This window comes from Pipistrellus kuhlii, unplaced genomic scaffold (assembly GCF_014108245.1).
Source record: "Pipistrellus kuhlii isolate mPipKuh1 unplaced genomic scaffold, mPipKuh1.p scaffold_m20_p_7, whole genome shotgun sequence".
Taxonomy (NCBI): domain Eukaryota; kingdom Metazoa; phylum Chordata; class Mammalia; order Chiroptera; family Vespertilionidae; genus Pipistrellus; species Pipistrellus kuhlii.
The window spans coordinates 14,343,341-14,370,453 of record NW_023425573.1 but is presented as its reverse complement, the minus strand read 5'-3'; the positions used below and the strand labels follow the sequence as shown (position 1 = coordinate 14,370,453).

The 27,113-nt window shown below is 49.7% G+C and overlaps 2 protein-coding genes across 6 annotated transcripts in view; one reads left to right on the top strand and one right to left on the bottom strand.

Annotated features, from left to right (window-relative positions):
• The window catches only part of SLC39A10 (solute carrier family 39 member 10), a 92,592-nt gene extending 89,558 nt beyond the window's left edge, over nt 1-3,034 (top strand). For all 5 annotated transcript variants that reach the window (XM_045575749.1, XM_036421411.2, XM_036421409.2 and 2 more), the window contains one exon: nt 356-3,034. In XM_045575749.1, the coding sequence (XP_045431705.1) occupies nt 356-514 (159 nt within the window). In that variant the 3' untranslated portion in view covers nt 515-3,034. The remainder of the gene's footprint in view (nt 1-355) is intronic.
• Nucleotides 2,900-27,113, bottom strand: part of DNAH7 (dynein axonemal heavy chain 7) — a 155,275-nt gene continuing 131,061 nt past the window's right edge. The window contains exons 56-65 of the mRNA XM_036422091.2: nt 25,178-25,339; nt 23,421-23,621; nt 21,743-21,904; nt 18,728-18,913; nt 17,106-17,243; nt 13,998-14,228; nt 11,529-11,681; nt 10,049-10,226; nt 6,558-6,661; nt 2,900-3,456 (exon numbers count right to left, since the gene is read on the bottom strand). Of these exons, the coding sequence (XP_036277984.1) occupies nt 3,250-3,456; nt 6,558-6,661; nt 10,049-10,226; nt 11,529-11,681; nt 13,998-14,228; nt 17,106-17,243; nt 18,728-18,913; nt 21,743-21,904; nt 23,421-23,621; nt 25,178-25,339 (1,722 nt within the window). The 3' untranslated portion in view covers nt 2,900-3,249. The remainder of the gene's footprint in view (nt 3,457-6,557; nt 6,662-10,048; nt 10,227-11,528; nt 11,682-13,997; nt 14,229-17,105; nt 17,244-18,727; nt 18,914-21,742; nt 21,905-23,420; nt 23,622-25,177; nt 25,340-27,113) is intronic.

Sequence of the window (27,113 nt, the reverse complement as noted above, 5' to 3'; positions counted from 1 at the left end):
CCTTCAGCGGTTAGGCCGTGCCGCTGGTATGCTTCCATCCTTTACGTGGTTTTCCGTCTGATTCTGTGTAAAAGCACCTTCATGGTGCTCCATCCTCCTGAGCATTTCCATTTCCTCCCGCCTCCAGCTTTCCTGGCTGAACCCTATCTCCTCCTCACCCTCAGGAGCACTCTGCCTCTTGCCAGTCACTCCAAGTCTGATGAGAATACGTTATAGTTAGCATTGTGTTCAATAAAATAATTATTTTATCTGTAGCTATGCTTCAGTCATTAGTATTCTTAAGTGAGAAAATAAAAAAAGTATTTGAGCAGATGACTGTACAAAATCGCTGGTAAATACCCATGTTTCTGTTTAGCTCCCGGAAATGTTGCATGGCGACGGTGACAACGAAGAGCATGGCTTCTGCCCGGTGGGCCAGTTCGTGCTGCAGAATTTGGGGATGCTGTTTGGATTTGCCATCATGCTGGTGATCGCCCTCTACGAGGACAAAATAGTGTTTGACTTCCAGTTCTGACATTCCGGGATCACGTGGTTACAGGAGGCTACCGTGCAGCCTGGCATCTGTCCCTGGACTGCGTGCCATCGCTCCAGGAAAGGACACTGGCTGCACCGCTTACACGTTCCGAGGTTTGAGCTGACTCCCGAGACTGGTGCTCTGTACTGTCTTTTTACAAAATGTAAAGCTTGTCGTATAGAAAGGAGAATATGGGACTCCATGAAACATCATTGATGTAGGATTAAGAGTTGCAAAAAGTAATCATATAAAACACTAAAGTAGTCTCTTTATTAGTAGAAACTTCTGTGGCTATGCAGAAATAGAAATTGAACCAAAAAAAATCACTTAAACTTTAAAATATTTTAAATGGACTTTGAACAGACTTTTCTTTGTGCTAAAAATGACTTGTAGTGTCCTTTAATTCAGCTACATAGATATATACATGTGGTAACAGGGATCAACTTGACTTTGAGATTGAATATGTAGATTCTAGGGCCCAGAGGAGAGCTCAGGCTGCAGTAAGGTGTGGATTTAGCATTGGGAAAAGTCCTTATTCTTGAATCTAGAGTTACTATTTTTGTATATATTTACAGTGTTTAAATTTCCAGCCTAAACTACTGAAATGTGTGATTGTATGTTTGTGTGAGCTTCAGTTTAATGGAAGATTCATAATGGTTCTTTGTATTAATATTATACTTGGTATTTGGGTGTTTTTGTTTTTGTTTTTTTAATTTTGGGTTTTTTTGGGGGGAGGTTTGGGTGGGGTAGGTGGTCGGAGCATGTGGTAAAATGTTTTTTTTATAATTAAAATTATAATCCTCTAGAAAATTTCAGAGAAGTGAAGAATCCAAACATGGTCTAAATATTCAATTTTCCTGCTTTAACAGTACTAGCTAGTTATTTGGGAAATTTAAGTTCTAAATATATGTATCGCTTTACCAGATGGCGTTGGGACCAGGCTGTTGCTGACAGTAAATTCAAATGTACTATGTCCATGACCAGTACACGGAGTGGTAGAGGAACAAAACAAAAGATGGTGATCCCAGTGGTACTGGGCTATCAGAGTACCACGTGACTGGGAAGATCTACTTAAATTACTGAGCTAAAGTCACTTGATCATTTTGTGCCAAGATGTGCTGTTGGTGCCTGATAGGGATTAGTCTCTTCTGTAGGTGCCCTGTTCTCCTACCATTAATTGTGACCAATTTGTGAGAAGTGCCAGCTGTGTTTACTCTGAATCTGACCTAATCATTTGTGGCACAGTCAAATGCATGGAGCTTTCTGTTCCCACCCTGTGCCACCTGGCTTCATTTCCACCAGTTCAGCTCTGCTTAACGCTGGGCAGGCAGCTTCCTTTTAATCTGCTTGGCTACGTGTAGCTGCTTTAAACATCTTCCTGCTCAATACTGAAGAGCCAAACTCTTTCCATTCCATTAGGATACTTTCGCTCAGTCCTCCTCCTTTCCCCGGTTCCTTTCCTCCTGGACTCCACAACAGAAACCAGAACTGTGAGGGCAGCACGCCCCGGTGTCAGTGGAGGGCTGCAGTGTTCCTTCTTTCTGCTGCGAGCAGGGAGCTGGGTGTGGTTTCTTACGGGGTGCCCGGCTGTGCCGTTGCGTCTGGCTTTGCCCCTGGTCTCCCCTATGAGGCGGAGTTCTCTGCATGGGTTATTTCAGCAGTGGGTGCCGATTAGGAGTCCTCATCTCATTGCTTGACCCTCTAAGCAACTGAGCTAAAAGGTGCTGATATTTTATTTAGTACTGCCAAGTTCAAGGGACTCACGTTCCTTGCTTTCTGAACCAAGCCAAGTGTATAGTTCATTGCTGGGTGTCTACCCGGGCAGCTTCTGCATTCCAGCATTGTTAGATCTGCTTATCTCAAAAAACCTTTATGGAGAGCATCAGCTGCAGTGTGCTCCTGTCGGAAGCATCCGATGTAAAGCAAATAGGCCATGCTGAAGTACATGAAGTTTTATGTTCTCTCAAACACGGTGTTATCTTTATTTGCTAGATCTTTTAGGAGGGTTGGGACCGTGGCTGCTAGTATTTTGTTAGGGTTCCACCAGTGTTTAGTTCTCACGTCATTCTGATGCAGAATTTCAAGTCTTACAGACAATCTGAATTCCACTACATTTCTGTTTGGCTCCAACATTCCATTGAGCGTGGCCAGCCTGCTTTAAGGAGTGTGTTGGAGGTCATTGCTATTACCGTACAATGCTGTCACCGTGTGACATCTGTATGAAATTCGGTGTACGCCACATTGCATTCGATCCGCTGTGATTATGCTTAGAAATCCTCCAGTGACTAGTGCAGTGTGAAGTTAGCAGTAAGTCAGTGGCTTAAATGTGATGATGGTCCTGCAAGGTGATACTTGCTAAAATATCTAAACTTTTTGTTGTTGTTGTTGTTATAACTGAATCATTTTTTTTAAATTTATAAAGCTGAAGTGATCAAATGCTGTTTTTTTTTCATTGTCAACAGTGGTGTGTCATTTTATGTATGTTCCTACTGCCTGTGGAACTCCCAAAATAAAGACATTCAAAAAGATCAAGATGCCAGTGTGCCATCTCTAGTCTAATCTTTATTTGAGGACATCCATTGTAAATAAGGGCTGCATTTGCACATTAATAAGTTTATAATTAAGTGTAACTTTAGACGGATTGACTTCCACTAATTAGGTTGTTTAAAAAGGAAAAATCTATTTTCTACTCAATCGTGTGACGAGAGGGGAGCGGGGCGGACGGGCGTCTGGCGCTAGACACTGAGCTGGCACAGCAGGGCCACGCCGCGCCCGATCCAGTGCTCCTTCGGGTGGTCGGAGGGCAGCGTCATGGCGATCACGAAGTTGGTGGAATGGCCCGTGGTGGACAGCGTCCCTCTCCGCTCGCTGGTCTTGTACAGCGGAGCCACGTAGCTTGGTCGCTTGGGGATGTCGGCCCTCCTGCAGGGCTTCAGCCACAGCTGGAAGGAAGAGCGGACACCTGAGTGAGGGCTGCTGAATTGGAACGTGAGCACATAGTTAGAGTCAGCTAAGTCTGCAAACTTCGGTGGCCCGAGGAGCTCCGTTGTCAGCAGCACTGCCATGGCCCACTGTGGTTCCAGAGCCCCCCGAGCTATCAGAACCAGTTTAGAAGCTCAGTGAGAAAAAAACCCGTGGTCATTCCCACCTCTGCTGTCAAAAAGCTCGCTAACTCTTCCTCCCCTCTCCACCGTACTGACCTGGAGAGGACTTTTGGTGCTTACACACAGGTCAGGTATACCTTACAGAGAGGAAGCCGCCACCATTGGTACTCAGAATCATGCTGCCTTATTCATGAAGTCCCATCCCGAGACAGTCGGGGAGGATTCTTATCAATGATGGTGGGACCAGGTCACTTCCCCGTTTTAGGGAAATATCTTCTTATTATTTTTAATCCTCAAGAGAGGACATCTTTTTTTAGAGAAATATCTATCTGTTGCCTACCACGTGCACCCTAACTAACCTGGGCATGTGGCCTGGCGAGGACTCAAACCCGGGACCCTGTGGTGTCCTCGATGGCGCTTCCACCCACTGAACCCTAGGGTGTGTGTGTGGGGGGGGCGGTGTTTTAAGGTCGCTGGTGTGTATGTCATGCAGGTGCAATGCACCCACGTTATCTTTAGAGCCAGCCATGTTATAGAATGTAAGTGCGGCTGAACCTCCCCAACTTCAACAACAGGACGGGCCAGCTGACCTCTGGATATTGACACAGAACCAACTGGCCATAAAGATGAAACACATGTTAGGACTTACTTGCATTCATTTCTCTGTGGTGGTAATAGCAGCGATCCTCTGAGGTGGCAAAGCTTGACCCCGTTATCCCTAGTTCTCTTAGGTTTCTCAGGTCAAAATGTAAGCTGTAGGAAGGAGCTAATAAGGATGCTAGTCTTTGCCCCCACATAACTGGAATCCAGATTCTTATGAGGAGGATTCACACAACAGTGTTTCATTTCACCCAAAGGTGGATTATCTGGGGGTGGGGGGGTGATTTTGTTGTTGTTAATCCTCTCCTGGGGATATTTTTTTCATTGATCTTTTAGGGAGACTAGGCAAGACAGAGAGAAAGATCAACGTGAGAGAAACAGATGGATTGGTTGCCTCCTTCATGCACCCAGACCAAGGCCTGGGCCAGCGAGGAGCCCGCAACCAAGGTACGTGCCCTTGACAGGAATCAAACCCAGGACCCTTCGGTCCACAGGCCGGCGCTCTATCCACCAAGCCAAACCAGCCAGGCAAGAGTGGATTTTCTTCATGAGAATTTTTCTCACTAATTTCCTATTTGGGAGAATCACCCACTTAAAATTCCTTCTCCTAAGTCACTGCAACTACGTCAGCGTTTCCGTGTGAAAGGGGAAGAAAAGACCGATACCAGTCCACTCCTGACATTGCACACCACCCTGTGACTTCCAGCTCGGACCTCACTCTGCAACTTCCTCAGCCCCCCGGGCCTCTGTGTCGGGGCAGGTTCCCTGCAGCTGCCTGCCGGCTGGTCCCCCTCCACCTGTCCGAGCTGCGTGGAAGGGCTGCTGCCTGCCTAGGCTGCTCCCTTTTCCCACAAGCCATTCACAAAACCCAGCCACTGTGTTAGCGCCGTGTCACCCTCCACCTGAGTGAACATCCAGCCATTTTCCCTGACGCAGCGACAGGTAGGAATTCAGAATTTACATGGTTTGGTCTGCCCATGCTGAACGGGTGCCTGGAAAACATACTTTGGGATGTCAGTTCACATTTTTAGGTCAAGGATTATGGCAGGAAAAAAATTACATAATAAAACGTGTGCGTGTGTCGGTGGGTCCATACATGCAGTTGATCCTCATCACTCCTGGGCTCTGTACTTGCACACTTGCTGAGCACTAACGAGTGTTCGTCATGCTGACATCAGCACTCTGCATCCTCCTGGTCCTGTGCACACATGCGCAGAGCAGCCAGCAAGGCTGGGCTCCGGATAAGCACCATCTAGCACCTGCCACCACTTAACGCGTTTCCATGTGAAGGGAAGGAACATTCCACACCTGCCCTGTGACTGCCCGTTCAGGTCTCATTCTGGATCTGGCTCTGCCCACAGGATCTTTGTCTGCCTCTTGTTTCGTCTCACAGCTAAACACCTATCCTTTGATGGTTTACTTAGTGTCCAACTTGAAACATTTCTGTGGATCCTTGTCGTTGTTAGTGGCGATATTCCTGTTTGAAGGGACCCACGAGCGTCATGCTACGAGGTTGTCTGGTATTCCTATGTGCATGCAGGCTATGACGTGCATGCAGGCTATGACGTGCACGCAGGTTGTGGCATGCCTTATGGGAAAAGTCCTGTCAGCTTTATTCAGGCACAAGCTACAGCACTCGGGTTCGTGAGTTCAATGGTCATGGTCAACAATATTATTAAATACTAGAGGCCCGGTGCACAAGATTTGAGCACAGGCGGGGTCCCTAGGCCTGGCTGGTAGTCAGGGCCAATCAGGGCCTTCCTACTGCTGGCCAGGGCCTCCCTCCCCTGGCTGCTGCCTCCTGGCTGCTGGTTGCCTACAGCAGGCTGGGGCCTCCCTTCATTCTGCACCGCCCCCTGGTGGTCAGCACATGTCATAACGAGCTATGGAACTCCCAGTCTTCTGAGGGGACAATTTGCATATTAGGCTTTTATATAGAGAGAAAGTGCCTGTAGACAGAAACACAAATAAAACAAGGTTATGTATTGATCAGTCAGCATTTCTCCTGGGAGCAGTGGTTCAACGTCCACTAATTCAATGTTGGCAGCAACACTGAAGGGTCACCAGTTCAATTCCTGGTCAGGCCACATGGCCAGGATTCTGGTTTGATCCCTAGTTGGGGCGCATGAGGGAGGTAGCCAATCAATGTTTCTCTCCCACCCTTCCTCTCTAGAAATCAATTTTTAAAAATTTATGAAACATGGTTATTCTGAATAATGAGTTGACTGTGTGTGTGTGTGTGTGTGTGTGTGTGTGTGTGTGTGTGTTCGCCCGCGCGCGCATGCACGCACATGTGTATAAAATAGCCACCCAGGCATATACCCTTGGGAAATACTAACCACAGGCACTGTATCATAAAGAATTTTGGGAAGTGATTCTGCAAGTTTCTTTATCTTTCTATTCCAGGAAGCGCCATCCAAAAATAATCCATAAACTAAGACACCTAAATGAAAAAGAAGCAGGTGTTAATACAATCACTTTAAATATGCAAACTGGGCTCTGAATCTGAAATTCCTACTGTGAACGCTATGCAAGTTATCCCAGGTCAGCAGCCAGAGCTTGTGCTAACACAAAACACAGAGTTCTCAGCGTTTGGCCTTCAGGTCCGTATTTCAAGAATATCTACAATTTGCCTAGGCAGCTAATTCCCTGGTATAACTAAACTTGGGGACAACAGAGCAAAGCAGTTCTAAATTAATCTGTATGCACATAATCAGATTTGTATATTTAATTGACCCATGTCAGCAGCCAGGAAATCTGCAGAAGCTACTCAATGCTGTTGGAACCCGGTGGCTTCTGGGCATGTGCACCAATGCCCCCCCCACCCCAACCCCACCCCGCAGATCCCTCATGTCCAGAGAGTCAACTTTCTCGTCCCTTTTAGAGCCGATCTCACACCAAGGACAGAGGATGAACTCCCCGGAGCAGAGCGTGGCTCACTCGCACGTTAGGGACTCAGGGGATGCTGTGGCCTCCTGCCCTGCGGGCACAGGTCACACCTGCAGGGCCACAGCGAAGCAGGGCGGAGTTCACACTCAGCCTCAGTTCCTGAGGTGCTGGTGACCTGAGCCATTCCTTTAACTTCAGACCTGTTCTGTCAGCCAGAGAAGATCTGGAGGCATTTGTAAAACAATGATGCCTTCTCTGTATACCTCCTGGAGACCTTAGAGTCAAGTCAGCCAGTCAGTGCCAGCCTGTGAAGTAGTGTATGAAAACCACTCCAGCCAGCCAGGCATCTCAGGGGTTGAATGTGAACCAGGAGGTCACGGTTCGATTCCCCATCAGGGCACAGGTCTGGGTTGCAGGTTCAATCCCCAGTGTGAGGCATGCAGGAGGCAGCCGATCAATGATTCTCATCATTGATGATTCTCTCTCTCTCTCTCTCTATCTCTATCTCTATCTCTCTTTCTCTCTTTCAATCTCACTCCCCCTTAATTTCTGCAATCAATCAATATATTTTTAAAATATATTTTATTGATTTCTTATGGAGAAAAAGGGAGAGGGATAGAGAGTTAGAAACATCGATGAGAGAGGAACATTTATTAGCTGCCTCCTGCACACCCCCTACTGGGGATATGCCCGCAACCAAGGTACATGTCCTTGACCGGAATCAAACCTGGGACCCTTCAGTCCTCAGGCCGACATGCTAGCCACTGAGCCAAACTGGTCAGGGCAATAAAAATATATTTTAAAAAATATATTTAAAAAAATTTTAATCTTTCAGTGTACCAATTGAGCCACACTGACCAGGGTTGTTTATATTTTCAAAAAATGTCTGTGACTTCAGTATAAATGAAGGATTATAAAAGTATGTTGACACTAGTAGGGAGACAAGATTTAAGACGCTGGAGCAGAAGAATCTAGATAAAAATGGTGAGGCCATAGGCTTGTGGATGAGTAACTGCTTTTGATGTGAGTACATGAAGGAGCAGAAGAATGAAGAATTTCTAGGTTTCTGGCTGATGGTGGTGCCATTTGTAAAGAATCATGATACATTTTATGTATTCAGGAGACACCACAATGGAGATGTCAGGAAGGTGGCTGGATATAGAGATCTGGCTCTTACGAGGGAAATCTAGACTGGGCGTTTACATTTGATAGCAGCCAGAGGTAATGAGACATAGAAGAATAAGGGCAGGTTAGGGAGAGGATGCAATTAGAAAAGGGAAACAGTCCCAGGACTGAGTCCTTGGGAATCCCAATATTTAGAGAAGGATACTAGCCAAGAGCATGAACATGTCCAGTGAGAAAAGACAAATCAGGAGAGGTGGTATCTTGGAGGCAAAGGAAGAGGGATGACTCTAGAAAGAGGAAGTTTTCAATTAGCAAGAATTGCTAAGAAGTTTAGATGAAAAAAGAAGAGCATTCATGGATTTGTCAACATGGAAGTCATTAGTAACTGAAAGGAACAGCATCAGATGATTCGAGAGGCCGAAAGGTCGACAGGAAATGAACGAGAATCTGGAGATGACATGAAAAGATAGTTCTTTAGACAAATTTGCTAAAGGGGAGCAGAAACATGGGACCACAGCTAAGGGGATGTGAACATTAAAATAATTGTAATTCTTTGTTGATTTTTAAAAAATGTTTTTATTGATCTCAGAGAGGAAGGGAGAAGGAGAGAGAGGCAGACACATCAATGATGAGAGAGAATCATTGATCAGTTGCCTCCTAACACCTCACACTGGGGATCGAGGCTGCAACCTGAGCCTGGGCTCTGCCTGGGAATTGAACCATGACTTCCTGGTGCATAGAGCCATCCTCAACTACTGAGCCACACTGGCCTGGCCTTATTTCTGTTCAGAAGAAAGATTCTAGAGCATGCTGCATGCTGACAGGAATTATACAGTAGTGAGAAGGATGCTGTTGATTTTAGAAAAAGAGGGCACAATTGGAGGAGTAAAAACCCTTGGAAGGAAGGGAAAAAAAATGGAACATGGGCCACCCATAGGGTCTGGACTATCAGAGGGTGCTGGTGTGGGCAGAGTCACAGATGTGGTGCTGCCTAAGACTCTTCTCACAGCCTCTCACTTTTCCGGTGAGGGATGAGGTGAGACGTGGGAGCAGAGGGAAGGACAGGCAGGGCGCGTGTTGGTTTTGAGAGTGGGAAAGCAACTTCCCAGAAATGCTGGTAGGATTGCGTCATCATGTTACCACTCCCTGAGATTTGTGACAGTCGGTGTAAAGTAAGTCACTCGGTACAGTGCCGGTGACTGTCCTGCACCGCGGTGGTCACATAACCATTTGTTGGCACTTCCCACTGGAGCATGGCTTGGTTGCAGGCCAAGTTCCCTTCTACAGCGCCCACTGGTGATCATCCCTGTGTCCAGCAGAGGGAGCCAGAGAGTCAGGAGGTGGAGCTGCCTTGGACACAGGGGTGGTTGTCTTGGTGATTACTTCCTCCCTATTTTTTAAAAAATATTTTATTGATTTTTACAGAGAGGAAGAGAGAAGGATAGAGAGTTAGAAACATCGATGAGAGAGAGTCATTGATCAGCTGCCTCTTGCACACTCCCTACTGGGGATGTGCCTGCAACCAAGGTACATGCCCTTGATCGGAATCGAACCCGGGACCTTTCAGTCCGCAGGCCAACGCTCTATCCACTGAGCCAAACCGGTTTCGGCTTCCTCCCTAGTTTTTATTAGACATCTCTAAAGCAGTACACAGGACAGACTCTTCCTTCAGAGTCCCTTTATCTCCATCTGCTTTATCGTATCCCCTCTCTCCCCACAATTTCTTTCCTCGGTCACTTCGAGGCGAGAGGCATACGTGACCACCGAGAGGGCTGCGCGCCCAGCGAAGGGAGCAGGGTGCGGCCGCTGCACTTACCGTCCTCCGGAGGGACCTTGTACTCTTTGTCCTCCAGCACCTCGTAGTCGAACCCCAGCAGGTCGATGGGGATGGTGTATTTGCGGGCGAAGTTCTGCTGGGCGCCCGTCAGGAAGGCTTGCGTGAAGAAGAAGCCGGAGAGCCAAAAGGACGGAGGGGGGCCCACCTCGTACCATTGCTGGGGGACAGAGCACAGGCCGGCCACGTTCAAAACGTGCCCCCCACACCCCCTCCGTTATCTTTTAGGGAGACTAACGCCCGAGGGGTATAAAGCCGCACTCTGAAGGCTTTAAAAGGAGGGAGCTGCTTCTGTGCTTTGCTCTGACTCCAGTCTTACACCCACCCAGCCCAGGCGACCGGACACCGTGGCCACCGAGCACCGCGGTGGCTAGCTGCGTAGAAGGGGAGGTCATGCCGATGGTCCTGCTTTTCCTCCTGTTCTCTCTCTGGTCGTGCGTAGCCAGCACACTGCTCCTTTGGAAGTTTTCCCACCTCCTTCCCCCAAATCCAACCAAGTCCACGGTCATTCCCAGAAAGCCAGGTGGGGGGAGAGCTCGGGGTCTGTATGAATGCAGACGCCCGGACAGTCTGGCCGTGTATCGCCAGAAGCGCGCTGCACAGGGACTTTAGCTACGTGCGGAATGACTGAGGGCAGTCTGACTGCAGAAACCGGAGGATTTCCCCCTGTCAGAGGCCAAGGGAGAGCCTTCATCTCTCCAGCACAGCCTCTCTTCCTCAGTTTCGGCGCCAGCAGGCGGCCAGCTGTGCCAGGGGAGTCAGTCCCCTGTCCCCGCAGACGGGCCGTCCTCTTACACGTCCCGTACGGGGTCTGGGACATGCGTTACTGCTGCGGGTGACTATCGCTGTTAAGAAGAACAGGGCAGGCAGCCCTAACCGGTGTGGCTCAATGGGTAGAGCGTCGGCCTGCGGACTCAAGGGTCCCAGGTTCGATTCCAGTCAAGGGCATGTACCTTGGTTGTGGGCACATCCCCAGTAGGGGGTGTGCAGGAGGCGGCTGATCGATGTTTCTCATTCATGTTTCTAACTCTCTATTCTCCCTTCCTCTCTGTAAAAAAAAAATCCGTTAAAAAAAAAGAAGAAATAAATAAATAAAAAGAACACAGCACAGCACCGCTGTTGGCTGGGGCTCGCTTTCACCTAGCCGCCTTCTCAGCTGCTCTGCTCTAGGCACCTAATTCGAAGCTAAAGGTGGAAGGAAAGATCAGCATAACCGCCTCTTCCTCTCTCCCCCGTCTGTGCCGTGGACATCTGAGCTCACAGAACAGGAACCTGCTCTTGCCCCAGCAGCGTTCAGACACTCCCCTGTCCCGGCCGGGATCTAGGCATCCAGGCAGCAGCTGACCGTATGCGAGAGGGAGCGGGGGCCACGTGTGCGGGGAAGGCCCAGGAGGACCGGAGCAAGCGGGCACAGACAGAGGGTGAGGCCAGAGGGGCGGAACGTGTGCGGGCGGGCGCTCACCTGCAGGAACCTCAGTCTGGCCAGGAAGTCGTTCACGTAGCTGCCGAGCGGCTTGAGGCTCGGGTATGACTTGGCCATCCACATCGCTGGGATCTTGACGTTCAGAATGCTGCTGACCACCTCTTCGAGCTCTGTGGACATCACCACCAGCCCCTGCAGCACAGGGGGCGTCTGGTTAGCGTGATCACGTGCCTTCTTCACCGTTACCCTTTGTTTACAACTGTGATTAGCTAAGCGCGAGTCATACAGCAAACAAAGAGAGGAACGGTATTTTCTTTTATTTATTTTTTCATTAAGATATTATGTGTGTACATATCTTACCATTGCCCGCCCCCCATACATGCCCTCCCTCCCCAGAGTTTTATGTCCATTGGTTGTACTTATATATGCATGCATACAAGTCCTTCGGTTGATCTCTTATCTCCCCCATATCTCCCTCCCCTCCCCGCTGTAATTTGACAATCTGCTTGTTGCTTTACTGTCTCTGTATCTATCTTTTGGTTCATCAGTTCACAATGCTCCTTATTATCCATAAATGAGTGAGATCATGTGGTGTTTTTCTTTCATTGACTGGGTTATTTCACTCAGCATAATGTTCTCCAATTCCATCCAGGTTGCTGCAAATGATGAGAATTCCTTCTTTTTTATGGCAGCATAGTATTCCATTGTGTAGAGCACATGTGTCAAACACAAGGCCCGCGGGCCAAATCCGTCCCGCCAGGCCTTGCAATGTGGCCCGCACCGCGCTGTCATCACTGCACTCCGCTGCGTTTCCATCACAATGACAGTTTATGACTGTTCAGTAAACCATTCGGCCCGAGATTTAGGCTGGATTTTAGATTTTGGCCCCTTCTCTGATTGAGTTTGACACCCCTAGTAGAGGTACCATAGTTTTCTGATCCAATCATCTGCTGACGGGCACCTAAGCTGTTTCCAAATCCTACTATTGTAAACTGTGCTGTTATGAACATAGGGGTGCATATATCCTTTTTGATTGGTGTTTCTAGTTTCTTAGGATAGGTATTTTCTTTTAATCACAAGTAAAGTCCTAGAGTCGTTGACCTATCCCCATGAAAAATGTCCACCTCGCCAGATGTTAACGGAAACACTTTAATTCACGTGCAATGGACATGAAACACAGCATTAGCTGCGGGTGTCCACCTCGTGGTTCTAAGGAGTACAGGACCCACTGGCAATCTGCTTCCTGGTCAGGAGAAACCCGGCCCTCAGGGGGGTCAGCCAGGTACCCATCCAGGGACGCCCCAAACACTCAGGGTGCTGCCCTGGGCAGCCTCCAGGAGGGGAGGTGGGTCCAGAGGAGGAAGAGGGTTGAAACCTGATTTTAAAAACCGACTCCTAGGGCTACTCCCACAAAACTGCACACCCCCTGGCTCCAATGGAACCTGGAGAGAGAGCGAAGAAGTCCCCGGAGTGCGGGGCTCGGCCCAGGGAGTCGTGATGGCCCCACTTGCGGAGAACCACTTCCAGCACGCTGTAATTACAAGTTTCACCAAAAGGCTGGCGAAGCTTGGGGAGCTCAGCCGGGTGGAGTCACAGGGAGTTTATCTGCTGGAAACAGCTAAAGGGCACTTCCCCCAAACCTCAATAGGATGATGGTTAACTGCCAGACAGCTCAGGGCACGTTATTGCCCCCTGTTGGCCACACACCTGAACAGCTGTAGACTATTCCCCAAACTGACAATCTCTGTAAACCCTTTGGTAGCGTGCCCTTTGAAGTGTATATCTCAACCTCGCCTTGGGACAAACTGTGTTTAATAAAAGCACGGGTCCTTGGTCAAGGAGGAGAGCCTTCTAGCTCCTTCAGCGGAAGCTCCTCTGACCCCCAGTGCCTCTCAAAAGTATCTTTCACCCACGGACTCCTTAGTCATCTACGCGCAGCCCTTTCTCCAGAACGCTGAGCCCTTTGAAAGGCTGGGAAAGAACCCTGGCAATTAAGGCCCCAACTATTGGCGCCAACACCCAGTGAGATGGGAACCAGGGGATGGTGTTTGCTGGATGTGAGGTCCCGGGCGCTGGAGGCGGGAGGAAATGGAAGGACCCGGTCCAGACACCCCCCACAGTCAGCCCGGGAGATCACTCCACAGCCAGCCCACCACACTCCTCTTCCTTCCTCTTTTTCACATGTGGATATATGCATTGATTTCAGAGAGGAAAGGAGAGGGCAGGCGGGAGGGAGGGATAGAAACATCAACGATAAGAGAGAATCATTGATTGGCTGCCTCCTGTATGCCCCCCACTGGGGATCAAGCTCACAACCTGGGCAAGTGCCCTTGACCAGGAATCGAAACCCAGGACCCTTCTGTCCACAGGCTGACGCCCTACCCACTGAGCCACACCAGCCAGGACCAACCCTGCAGGTTTGCTATGAAGACAGCCACTAGCGGGAGCGTTTAGGGGGCAGGTTCAGAAACCGGGTGCGGGCATGGGGGCTCCCAGCGCCTCCCTCACCTTGATGGCCTTCTGAATGTTGATGCATGAGTCCCGGATGGTCTGCAGCAGCTTGTTGAAGCGGCCCATCTCCTGGACCAGCACGGTGTTCATGCTCTGGGTGTACGTGGTCGGGTACCGCCTCATCGCGGCCTCAATGTCGAAGTTGTTGGGCAGCTTCCCCAGAATGTCGCCGGCCACGTCGTTCACCACGTCCTCGGAGGACTTGGCGCCGGCTTCTGCAGAACGAGACTGGGAGAACCCACGCTGTAAGCCAGAGGCCCCCGCGGAGGGAGGCGGAGACCGGGCTGGGGAACCCGGGACCCGGGGGAGAGCCAGGGGCGCCCCCCGGCTGTGCCATCATCGGCGATCCTCCTCCACACCAGGTGGGTGGCAGCGATGGTAATAGGCATGGGCTGGCCGTTTCAGGGGATGACAAGAGTTAGCCAGGAGGAAGGAGGACATGCCCAGTGAGCAGAGGCTCAGAGGGCCTGGGGAAGGGGGCGCGCTACCCACTGGGCCACCTGGTGGCGGTGGAGCAGGTGCTGCCGAGGGGGAGGAAAACCATCTACATCGGTGGCGTGGCCACGGGTGGGGGGTGGGGGTGTTAAAACGCAGCGGGAGGAAGTGGGGTCTTGCTTTGAGAAAGCTCGCTGCACAATGTATTTGCCCATAACTCTGCTGCCCACTGGTCACCCAGGGCAGGGAGAGGGTTTTCCCCTTGAAGCAGGTGACCACACTGGAGACAAGGAAGAGGAAGTGCAGCTCCAGGGTGTCTTTTTAAATATATTTCTTCACTGATTTCAGAGAGGAAGGGACAGGGAGAGAGAGAGAGAGAAACATAAATGATCAGAGGGAATCATTGATCAGCTGCCACCTGCATGCCCCCCACTGGGGTTCGAGCTTGCAACCCAGGCATGTGCCCTTGACTGGAATCGAACTCAGAACCCTTCTGTCTGTAGTCCGACACTCTATCCACTGAGTCGGACCAGCTAGGGTCAAAACATGCCTATTTTCTAACAAGAGCTGTGCTTCAACCAAAAAAGAAGCAAACAAACGAACAAAAACCTAAGGAAACAAACAAAAACAGAAAACAAATTCCTGGCCAATAGCCCTTCAAAAATGTAAGAAAAATATTTCAATAACACAAACATTTCTGTCTACCTATTTCTCACAATCCAAAATTACATAATTGGGTGCTATGTTTGGAAAGTAATATCTGATTTCCTTCCTTCCTTCCTTCCTTCCTTCCTTCCTTCCTTCCTTCCTTCCTTCCTTCCTTCTTTCCTCTCCCGCCCACCCCAGCACCATCATTTCTGGTTACGTCATCCAAATCTTACCACATTTTTAGAACCAAAAAGGCAGTATAGCATAGAGCAGTGTTTCCCAAAGTGTGGTATGTGTACCCCCAGGGGTATGGGAAGAGTTTGGTGGGGGTAGGTGTTGCACCGGAGTTTGGTGGGGATATGCACTGCACCATACTTAGCTGCGCCTAATTCTACATTCTCATGAGTATGAGGGGTACTCAGCGTTACGAAAATTATAAAAGGGGTACACATATGTCAAAAGTTTGTGAAACACTGGCGAAGAGGATCAGAACACGGATTCTAGAGCCAACCTGGTGGGAGTCAGACTGCATGGCGTTGAGTCCTGGCTTGAACTTGAACTTGTACTGGGTAAGCTACTGAATCTCTCTGTGTCTATTTTACTCCTGTGAAACACGAGTAGTGGGCTTCCACTTCACAGGATTTTGCAAGGACAGTGCAGGCAGTGAGCACTCTGACATACTAACCGCCATCACCACTAGAGATCCTTCCACACAAAGAAAAAAGGTCAGATAGACTTCATCTTGAGAAACAATTTGCTGGACTGAATAATCATCCTTAACTCATTTTTATATGTTTTTTATTGCCTTTTAAAAAGAGAGGAAGGGGTGGGGGGAGGGAGAGAAAGCGATAGAAACGTCGGTGAGGGAGAAAGCCTCCTGCACACCCCTCACTGGGGAGCTGGCCCAAACCAGGCATGTATCCTGACGGGAATCTCGGTGCACGGTTCTATGTGATGCTGGCAAGCGATCTCCCTTAACTTCTTAAAATTCCATTCAGTCTCTAAGGAAACTCCTGCTAATGTGGACTAACGTGCTTTCAAAAATGAAAAACCACCACCAACAACTGAGTGCACCTGAAGGGAGAACAGCACAGAGAAGAACCTCACAGACGAGCGAGATTAGATGTTGACCCTTCGAACAAGTGGGCTCACGCCCGGGCCGCGCTGAACTCTGTGCCTTGGCAGTGAACTCTGACCGCCCTCACCTCCATGCTCTCACCAGGGGGGCCGCTTAGTTCCCAAGAGTTACTGTGCTTTTCTCCTCAACTTCATTTTCCCACTTTGTACTTGCTATTGCAATTGCATTATTTTTTTTTAATCTATACTTTTATTGATGTCAGAGAGGAAGGTAGAAGGAGAGAGAAATAGAAACATCAATGATGAGGAAGAATCATTGATCGGCTGCCTCCTCGAGCTCCATCCTGGGGTCAAGCCCACAACCCGGGAATCAAACCGCGACCTCCTGGTTCAATCACTGAGCCATGCCGGCCAGGTACAATTATATTCTTTAAATATTATATAATGTGATAAAATGCCAATGTGAAAGATACTGTTTCTATGTAAGCTAGATTACACATTATGGAATATTTGATTAAAAAAATAAGTCATTTCAAAAGTTGCTAGTGAACTAGTAAGAGACTAGAAAATAAAACAGGCAAAATTCTAGATGGATCCTGGTATCAGCTGCTTTCCAAATAGCTTTGAGATTCTTCTTCCTCTCAAGGAGAATTTGGGCATGGTTTATGAAAAAAAAAAAAAAAAAGAAGAAAAAAAAAAAGGGAAGTGGAATTCTACCAGCAGAATGCTATCAGACAATACTCAGAGAGACTCAAAGGATGTCACGCCAACACCTCCTAACAGATGGGTGAAGAACACCCCATACAACTTGTGTACTTTGCTTAAACCCATGCTGAAAGCCTGTGTACATATTTTTCTTTTCCACCGTCAGACAGAACTGTGTGTGCGGGCCCCTGCCGGGCTCACACGGTCCATCCTGAGGGCCAGCGCTGCGCAGTCACACACCTGCGTGAGGAGAATGTTATCGAAGAGCTGCTGCGTTTCGGACTGATCTTTGGTGATATCCGCGTTGGCATTCATCCCAAAGATTTCTGGTGCTGGGGTCAGCGGCAGGGTCTGCGTGTAATTGATGTAGCTCTTGTGCTGCGGAGAGGAACCACAGGGGGTGAGAGGTTAGAAAGCAATCATCCTGCAGAGCCTTCCCACTGAAAAGAGATGATTCCAACACTCAGAGTACTGAGTGGCTGAGCCTGTGAGAGCAAACACTGAATGCTTCCCTTTTCTTCCTGCCTCAGCAGCCCAGGTTTAAAAAAAAAGAAGAGAAAGAAGAGGAAGAGGAAGAGGAAGAGGAAGAGGAAGAGGAAGAAGAAGAAGAAGAAGAAGAAGAAGAAGAAGAAGAAGAAGAAGAAGAAGAAGAAAAGAACACATTTAGAGAGAAAAAAAAGAAACTATATCATTCAATTGGAATGAATTTTAAAACAGAGAGGGGAATGTCCGGGCCACTTCACTTAGAAATTTCTCCCAGAAAAATCTTTCTGTGCTGCATTTTGCTGGTGACTGTTCTTAATTTTGATCACCGTAAATTTATTTAGGCTTTCCTCTGACTTTTTCTCAGTACTCTTACTGTGATAAATCTACTGTGATAAGTTCAGAAAAATGAAAATAACCAGACAATTTATTGTCCTGAGATAACCACCATCATTAACGTTGTATATGTGTTTATGCAGGTGCACTCACATTTTCTAGTTATTTACTTGGACTTCTACCAAAACCCCATATATTTCTTGATGTTCATATGATCATATACAAACACATATATATTGATTGGGGGGGGGGGGTTGTTCATTGATGGTTTTCAATATGGGTCCTTTGCCATCCCATTACTGGAGAGCTTGTTACCCATGATTCTCCATGTTGACTTGCTCCACCCAATCAATGACAGGGATAGACTAGTAATACCAATGTCAATCAGCTGTTCTGGTGAGATCATGACCTGTAACCACTATGTAAATAAGTAAGCATGACATAAATATTAACTCTTATTGTTCATACTAGAGGCCTGGTGCACGAATTTGTGCACGGATAAGGTCCCTTGGCCTGGGCCATCTTGACCAGTTCCCATTGGGACCACTGGGGCTGGCCAGCTGGCCAGCCAGCCGCCCGGGGAGAGGGATCGCAGGAGATTGGTTTACTACGGGAGGTTGGAGGTGGGAGTGCACTGACCACCAGGGGGCAGCTCCTGCATTGAGCATCTGCCCCCTGGTGGTCAGTACACATCATAGTGACCAGCCATAACGGTCGCTTAGGCTTCTATACACATAGACTACTTTTACCTCCTTACATGTGTGTTCTCTTTTTAACTGGGGACAATGGCTTTTTACTCAAAGGACTGCATTCACGCTAATGGAGCCTCAGGTCACCGCGGAAGTCTTCTTGGCTTCGGGACGTTTCTGCTCCCCTCACACCACCACCCCGTGTCTGCGCCAGGGGGTGCTTTGTCCTAATGACACCGAAGGGAGCTCACACAAGGTTTAACAGAAAACAAGACTTCTGGAAAAATCCTCCTCCATCTCAGACCACTTCCGTGTTTACCGCTTTGCCTTTCCCAGAAAGACGTAGGTACTTACATCGCCGGTAGGGGGCACAAAATAGATGCCGCTCGAGTCGAACTTGTAGCCCGGGTCCTCCACCAGCTCGGCGCAGAAGAACTTGTTGAGGATGCTGCGCAGCGTGCGGCGGTCCCAGTCGTCCGTCACCCGGCCGCCGTAGTTGCACTCGCCCGTCATGTACCGCAGGGCGTCGTAGGGCAGCTCCTGGAAGGAAGAGCTCAGGTCCTCAGCGGGTCACCAGCCACACAGTCCACAGCATGGTGCTCCTAGCCGGTCCACCTGACCAAAACCTCTTACCGCAGGCTGGCGTGAACACAGTGCCCCTTTACATCCTCCCCTGCTAACTGTGTCCCCCCCCCGACCCCCCACAACCCGGTCCTCTCTCCTCTGGTTTGTCCCCACGCAGTGAGTGCAGAGAACAGACCTCCTCTCGTAGCCGTGAACTCACTGCTCACCCAGCGCTAAGGGCCCACAGTGAATTCCAGGCACACGGTGAAACGACCAGAAGCCCATCCTTGGAAAGCTCTCAAAGCTGAGCGACATGCAGACAAATCCAGCGGCATTCAGAGATAATCAGTGTTCATTTCCTTCTTATAGCCATACCAGTGGCCCGGTGCACATTGAAAGGGAATTAACTAGAGGAAATATTTTAATATTGCTATTTGCCCTTTCTCTATAATACAAGTGTCAGAGATGAAAGAAAAATCAGTAAATGTGCATGAAAATGTTGATCACCTTGTAGAGGGAGGCCCCGCCCACCTACCTGCCTCGGCACAATCAGCTGGGTGGCCGGGGCCTCTCTCTTTGGGGCGATGGATTGCGGAGCCTCTCCCGGCCCATTGATGGCTCCCAAGGGTGGCCTGGGTCTCCTTCTGTGGGGGCGATTGTGGGGTGCGGCCGGGCCCCCTGACCAATAGCGTCACACCCGCCCTGGCTGGCCTGGCACCAGCGGGTGTCACAAGCGTGGTCTTTGGGACCGTCCTCCAGACAGACGGTTGTTCTGCTGTTGGTCGTTTGGTCAATTTGCATATTACGCTTTTATTATTATAGATATATTTTGACAATTTGAATCACACTCTCTATACAATATACCTTGTATATTGTATGAACTCATGAGAATCTTGTACCATTTTACAAAATACTCTTTGAGAATACTATTTTAATAACTGTCTCTAATACTGAACACTTCAGTTGCTCTTAATTATCTACTGCTTCAAATCCTTTTCCAGTAAATACACATTTCTAAGGATCCGGTCGTCTAGATTTCCGAAAAGGAAATCACTACGACGTCAAGGAAAGGAGCTTATAAAAAGCAGGTGGTTAGTGTCACCAAATTTCTCTTCTGACAGGCTGTAGCAGTTGTAAAACTCAGTTCAAAAATCTTTTGTAATTTGATAAGCCAAAGATAATTAATATTGTCATAATTTGCATCTCTAGAAACTAGTGAGGCTCATAATTTTTTCATATGCTTAATAACATTTGTGCTTCTTCGAATGAGCCTACCACTCATTTTTCAATTAAAGTTTTGATAATTTTACTTGATTTGTATAAGCTGTTTTATAAATTGACATTTATTTATCAAATTTATACAGATATTTTTCTGTTAGCTTGCTTTTTTTTATTATAGTCTCTTGTGTACAGAATTTTTAAAAGTTTATGCATGCAACAGGATCAACTTTTCATATCACAATTTCTTTTAAACGGAGCACAAATACTTGTACACCCAGCAGCAGAGAGAATCCTATTTCTTAGCGCTCTCGACAAAATTGAGTACTGCCATTTAGGAAAATATATTGACAAATGATGACATTATTTGTAGTTTTTAAGTTTATTTTTTTATATTGACGTTTAAAAATGTTTACCATTTGTATTTATTATTTTGTAAAATTACCTACTCTATTCTTTTAGGCGTTTTTCTAGTCTGAATGATTATCCATTTTTCCCCCCTCCTATTTTTTAAAGCTCTTTATAAAGATACCAAATCACCTTTGTCAGATACATTTTAAACATTTTATCCAATTTTCATTTGTCTTTTATTTGGATGATGTTTAACTTGTTTGTGGCATTTTAATATGGCAAAGTTTTAAAGTATTTTCTCCTGAAACCCAGCAATCTTTTACTTTATGATTCTTTGGGTCATTTTTATGCTTAACATATCCTTCCTGTCATTAGTTAGCTGTCACAAGTTCAAGTGCATGACTCCTGCATTCCAGCAATTCCACTCAGGGAGTCTCCTCAAGAGAAATAATGGTGTCAGGGAAGAGCGGGCAGCATTGGCCACAGAGGGGGATTCACTGAGTCTGGAGTTGGAAATTAGGAGACTCTGTTCTTTGGTACAACTGGGACCCAATTCAACTCATCTGATGTGAAACTGGCCTTTTGTTCTAAAATGCAAATATTCTCTTAAAACCACACCAACAGCCATGCAATAAACTCCCAAATCCATTAGCATGGGCCACAGGACAGTTCCAAATCACTACAGTTAGCCAAACCTTTCCACAGGTGGGCATTTTTTTAAAAAAATTGAGATATAGTTGAGATTACCATTAAGTAGTTGCAGATGTACAATATAATCGTTTGCTATCCGCACACAGCATTTGCCATTTTATTGTTGCTTCTTCATAGCACGTGCCTGAAAACCTCCTCCTTATTCTTTAGGTCTCAAGTGCCCGCCTCTGTGGCACAAGGACATTTCTCTACACACGAAGTCATGTTCCGGAACAGACGGGACCAGTTGGCTTCTAATTTATGATATTCTCAAATCTTTTTCAAAACAAGTACAATCACTTTTCAGATTCCCGAGTGTGTGTATGCGTCAACATCAACGATAAAATACAGTCCCTAACAGACAAACGGGCGCCCTCACGGCCTCCTGCTGAAGCACTGCTCACTGAGCTGCCGGGAGGGTCCTGCTGTCTCCCCACCCCCCTCACCCCCCACCGGAGCAGGACTGCATCAGAAGCCCCTGCACCCTGCTGGCCGCTCTCACCCCCCCAGGGGCGGAAAGCAGACACCCGCCGGGCCGGCCGGTACCTCGTACTGGTTCAGGAACATGTGCAGCTGCTGCACGCTGATCCGCAGGTCCGTCTCGTTGAACTCGTAAGGAATGTTCCAGCCCAGGGGCCCGAACTTCCGCCGCTCCTGCACCAGAGCGTGGAAGAAGCAGAGGCCGTAGAGCAGCTTCTTGAACTCCACCTGGAAGGAGAAGGAAACTCATTCCTCTCCTCTCCCTTTGCATCGTACTGACCACCCTTCAGACCGGTTCTTCAGGAAGGCCAATGTCATCCTGCCACTGGCTCCCCGGCTGAGCATGGACCTATGAACCAGGCGGTCAGGGTCCGATTTCCATCTGGGCCCATGTCCAGGCTGCGATCTTGGTCCCCAGCAGGGGGCATGCAGGAGGAGGCCCATCCATGATCCTTGCTCATCACGGATGTTCCTCTCTCTCTTTCCCTCTCCCTTCCTCTCTGCAATCAATAAAAATATATTTTTATTTATTTTATTTATTTATTTATTTTTACACAGAAAACTTTTCTTTATTTGATAGGCCTGGGTAACATGGGGCACCACACCTACCCCAATAAATCATCCACCCCTAGAAGATGTGGATCTGTCTTCATTTTCTGTTGGCCTGGGCAGTACCAATAACACACTGGTTCACCTTAGAGGCAAAGCGGAGGGAGTTGAGGAAAAATATATTTTTAAAAAAGGAAGAAACGTCGTGCCATCAAAGGAAGGCTGAGGACATGTTTCAGGCGTTAGAAGAAGTTTAAGTTTAAAAAATGTGGCTCTCAAAAAGAAATGTCAGCCGTTGTGCTGTTGATATTTGGCTCTGTGGACTAATGAGTTTGCCAACCACTGCCCTGGAGAGACCGTTGATGGAGACTGAAGGGAGGACGGTTTTGCACACAGGCTCTGACCGGCTGGCATGCACCGACCTGGGGTGACCTGCGCTGCAGGGCCCGTCAACGCGACAATTAGCCGGACCGGGTCTCAGAGGCCGGGAGAAGGGCTGACTTCGTTTCAGACATCCATGCCTCTTTTTCAGCACCCAGGACTTCAGCTTAATGAAAGCACTTCTTTATTCTTTAATGCTTCCTCTTGATGCAGCCTTAAAACACATTCTGGCATCAAGATGGTGAGCTTTTTAACAGCAGAAACTGGCCGGGTTCACAGCCTGCCTTCTAAGGAGGCTCTTCCGTTTTTAATTCCGGGGACCCAGGGAGACAAGGACGGCCACGGACACCCCCCCGGGGTTCTAATCAGGAGCGCGGCGGGCGGCCCCCGCCTGCCCCGAGGCTGAGAGCCTCTGAGCCCCATCCATGGGGCAAAGCCACACACGGAGGAGACGTTTTTATATTTTAATTTAAAGATAGGGCTCCAGCCGGCTAATGGCCCGGTTAATATCCTGAAACAAGATGCTCCAACCTCGCGGATCCCTGCTGGGAACACTGGCTGGCTGAATGGAAGGCTGGTTATTAAGGACGCCCCCCAAGACCCCAGCTGAGCAGGGGCGGGGCCGGCAGTAAAGTTAAAATGAAACATTAATAAGATTGACTTCAGCACAGTCAATAACCAGTAGTCAAAGCCCAGGGTGCTGCGTGCGGGAGGGAGGCTGGTTATGGGGTTAGGGTGGAGTTGTCCTGGGCGCGGGCGTCCGCCCCCCACTCCACCCCCCGGGGAGGGGGCAGCCAGACTTGGGGTCACTCACAAGCTTCTTGCAGCTGTTGAAGAACTCGGGGTCCGAGATGGGGTCCATGAGGTAGGAGCGGATGATGTTGGCCCGGAGACCTTTGGGGGCCTCGTTGGTCATCTTCACCCCGTTCTGCAGGACGGCCACGGGGAAGTTGGGGGACGGGTAGCTGGTCAGCCACATGCGGAAGTCGGGGTGAGTGGTCTCGGGGCTCAGCTCCTGCGGGAACAGGAGTCGGATACAGAAGCACAAATCAGATCAAGGAGAACTCTCTGGATCACGTGGCTGGTGGGGGGTGGGGGGGCTGGGAGGGGGGGAAGCATCAACAAAACAGAGCCCCGTCAACGAGACCGGACGCGCCCCGGCACAGCAGGCTGACCCCGTTAAACACGGGGCCGGGAGGCGGACAGAGGGCAGCATCTGTCACAACGGGCCGCGGTGAAGGCCACACCATCCCCGGGAAGGTGACTTTCTCGATGCTGATGCAACATGGACAGAAGGGTTCTCTGCCTCGGAGCCGGGTAGAGGACAATCCGTTTTATTTGTACTGAGGACACGCACTGCACTGCAGATCGGTCCGTGTTACACCACGCGGGGGAGAGCATTCGGGAAGGGGGGAGAACGGATGGATCTAGAGCAGGCAGCACAGTTCTAGGAGCTGCTTGCTTCAGAGGCGAGGCAGCCTGCAGCCTGCAGACCCCAGCCCTGTCCTGCGGCTGTGGGAACAGGGATGATGGCCACGGCCCTTCCCTCTCCCTACTTGGCCCCGCTCTGGCTGCCTTGTCCTGTTGGTGGGGTCTGTTTTTAAAATATCTATATATATTTTTATTGATTTCTCTACAGAGAGGAAGGGAGAGGGATAGAGAGTCAGAAACATCTATGAGAGAGAAACATCGATCAGCTGCCTCTTGCACACCTCCTACTGGAGATGTGCCTGCAACCAAGGCGCATGCCCTTGACCGGAATCAACCCAGGACCCTTCAGTCCGCAGGCCGACGCTCCATTCACTGAGCCAAGCCAGCCAGGGCATGTGGTCTGGTTTTAAATTTGCAAACCTCCCTCAGCAAAGCAATGTGAGCACCCAGTGGAAGGGGGGGTTGGGGGGGGAGGGTCAGGAGGGACGCCCGGGGCCTGCCGGTCAGTGGGGGCTGCATAGTGCCGGCCATGGCATCGCCGTGGCTGCTGAGGCGGGAGGCTGAGTGAGGAGGGGCTGGGTAACGAGAGGACACGCTTCCTTTCTGTTCTGTTACTGGCTGGACCAAGGGGCGCACTCTCTGGAAAAGAGGGGAGTCCGGGACCAGTGCCGAGGGCGTGGGAGGAGGCCCTTTGGCCTTAGCCCCGAGGTGGCAGATCACCAGCCACGTGGGTGAGGAGGGATGAAAGAAAAGCTGTATCCTGGCGTGCGTTAGTCTAGGGGGGCCACGTGGAGGTCACCTCAGAGCCTCCTCTGGGGGCTCAGCCCGGGGCTGTGAAAAGCGGGCAGGTTCTGTCTGCCCTGTGGATCGCCCGCCTCTTCCAGGCCGCGCCCCCACCTCACACACACCCCTCCCCCGATGAGCCTGGCTCCTGTGAGGAGGGACTCAGCGAGGCCTGACTGTCCCTGCTTCTTGGTCCTGCGGCTCCCGAGGCCAGCCCCCCACCTCCACCCCCGTGGCCCAGCACTTACTCCCCCTCGACCCTCCAAGTTATAGGATAGAAGGGACGGCTGCCATGGTACGTACAGCGCTGATTATATCGAGGGAACGCAACCAGGAAGATGAACCGGCACCTCTTACCTCGCAAACTTTCTCAAGCATCGGCATCCAAGAGGTGGCCAGGTGGCAGTTCTGAAGAACCACCCATGTCCCCTCCTTGACGGCTTTCTCTAACATCCTCATCGCTATGGGCCCTTGGCCTTGGCCAAGAGACAACGAGCTGAGCTTTGCTCCCCCGTAGCCCTGTGTGCGAGAACAAGCAAGGTGGGGAAGGAGAGAAACGGCATTAGGACGGGAAACGCTACCGTGAGCCATGTCACTGCTGGGTTATGGAGCATCCTTCAGAGGACCGAACACACGCGGCCCTAAAACAGCCTCACTGAATACCAACCCTATAACCGCATAGGCAAAGAGCAAGTCAGCTCCTGGTAATACATGAAAAATTCTGTAGGTTCCTGATTGCTGAGCTCAGGGTAGAAAAGGAAATTAAGACTTAACATGAGGGCCCTGACCGGTTTGGCTCAGTGGGTAGGGCGTTGGCCTGCAGACTGAAGGATCCCAGGTTTGATTCCGGTCAAGGGCAAATACCTTCGGGCACATCCCCAGTGTGTGTGGGGGGGAAGGGGTGCAGGAGGCAGCTGATCAATGTTTCTCTCTCATCGATGTTTCTAACTCTCTGTCCCTCTCCCTTCCTCTCTGTAAAGAATCAATAAAATATATTAAAAAAAAAAAAAAGACTTAACATGAGGAGGCGATGAAAAGGCTTGGTTGTTATGTAGCAACTCCTAAAATTAAAAGCCAAAAAGACCGCAAGAACAAACAAAAAACAAACGACGAATAGACAGATGAACTTGTCCAAATCTTTAAATAATTATATTTTAACTAATTTGGCTACTGCATAAAATTCAGAGGGGAAAAAATAACCCTTAATACACATTTTAAAGCCCCCCCCCAAAAAAAATAAATAAGAGAGGAAGGGAGAGAGAGAGAAAACAATCAATGATGAGAGAGAATCATCGATTGGCTGCTTCCTATACATCTCCCACTGGGGATCGAGTCTGCAACCCGGGCATGTGCCCCGACCAGGAATTGAACTGTGACCTCCTGGTTCATAAGTTGATGCTAACCACTGAGCCACACGAGGCCAGGCTTAACATTTCTGTGAAGAATTCTGTGGGTATGTTTGCCTGCAATTCACTCCTGCTGCACCCTGTCCCCCTGCACCGTGTCCCCCTACACCCTGCTCCCGCTGCACCCTGCTCCCACTGCACCCTGCTCCCACTGCACCCTGCTCCCTCTGCACCCTGCTCCCTCTGCACCCTGCTCCCTCTGCACCCTGCTCCCGCTGCACCCTGCTCCCTCTGCACCCTGCTCCCTCTGCACCCTGCTCCCACTGCACCCTGCTCCCGCTGCACCCTGCTCCCGCTGCACCCTGCTCCCTCTGCACCCTGCTCCCGCTGCACCCTGCTCCCTCTGCACCCTGCTCCCTCTGCACCCTGCTCCCACTGCACCCTGCTCCCTCTGCACCCTGCTCCCGCTGCACCCTGCTCCTGCTGCACCCTGCTCCGTCTCTTGCTGCCTCTGGACTTGGGATCTGGGTGCCCCTGGGCTCCCTCTGGGGCAGCAGCCTCCTGCACAGGCTTCGGAGAGGCCTGGGTCAGGGCAGCCACGGGAGAGTGGGGCCATGAGCTCTGTGATGCCCACAGCTCATCCACACGAGCAGGTAGGAGCAGCAGACAAGCAGAGGCGACACCACTATTTCTGGAAAGAGTGGCTACAGCGGGAGCAGCAGGACATGGAGCTGTGACAGGGGAGGGTATTCACACTGTGAGGCAGGGAGGGGCCGGGAGAGGCGCTTGCAGGCCTGGAGAGTCCGGAAGGTCATGCTGCCCAGAGGGTGAGCCCAGTTAGAATGATGCATCTCACTGCTGCCCCCTCACCCTGCCACACACACACACACACACACACACACACCCGGGCCTGCCCGTCAGGGGCCTCCCAGCCTCCCATCGCCTCA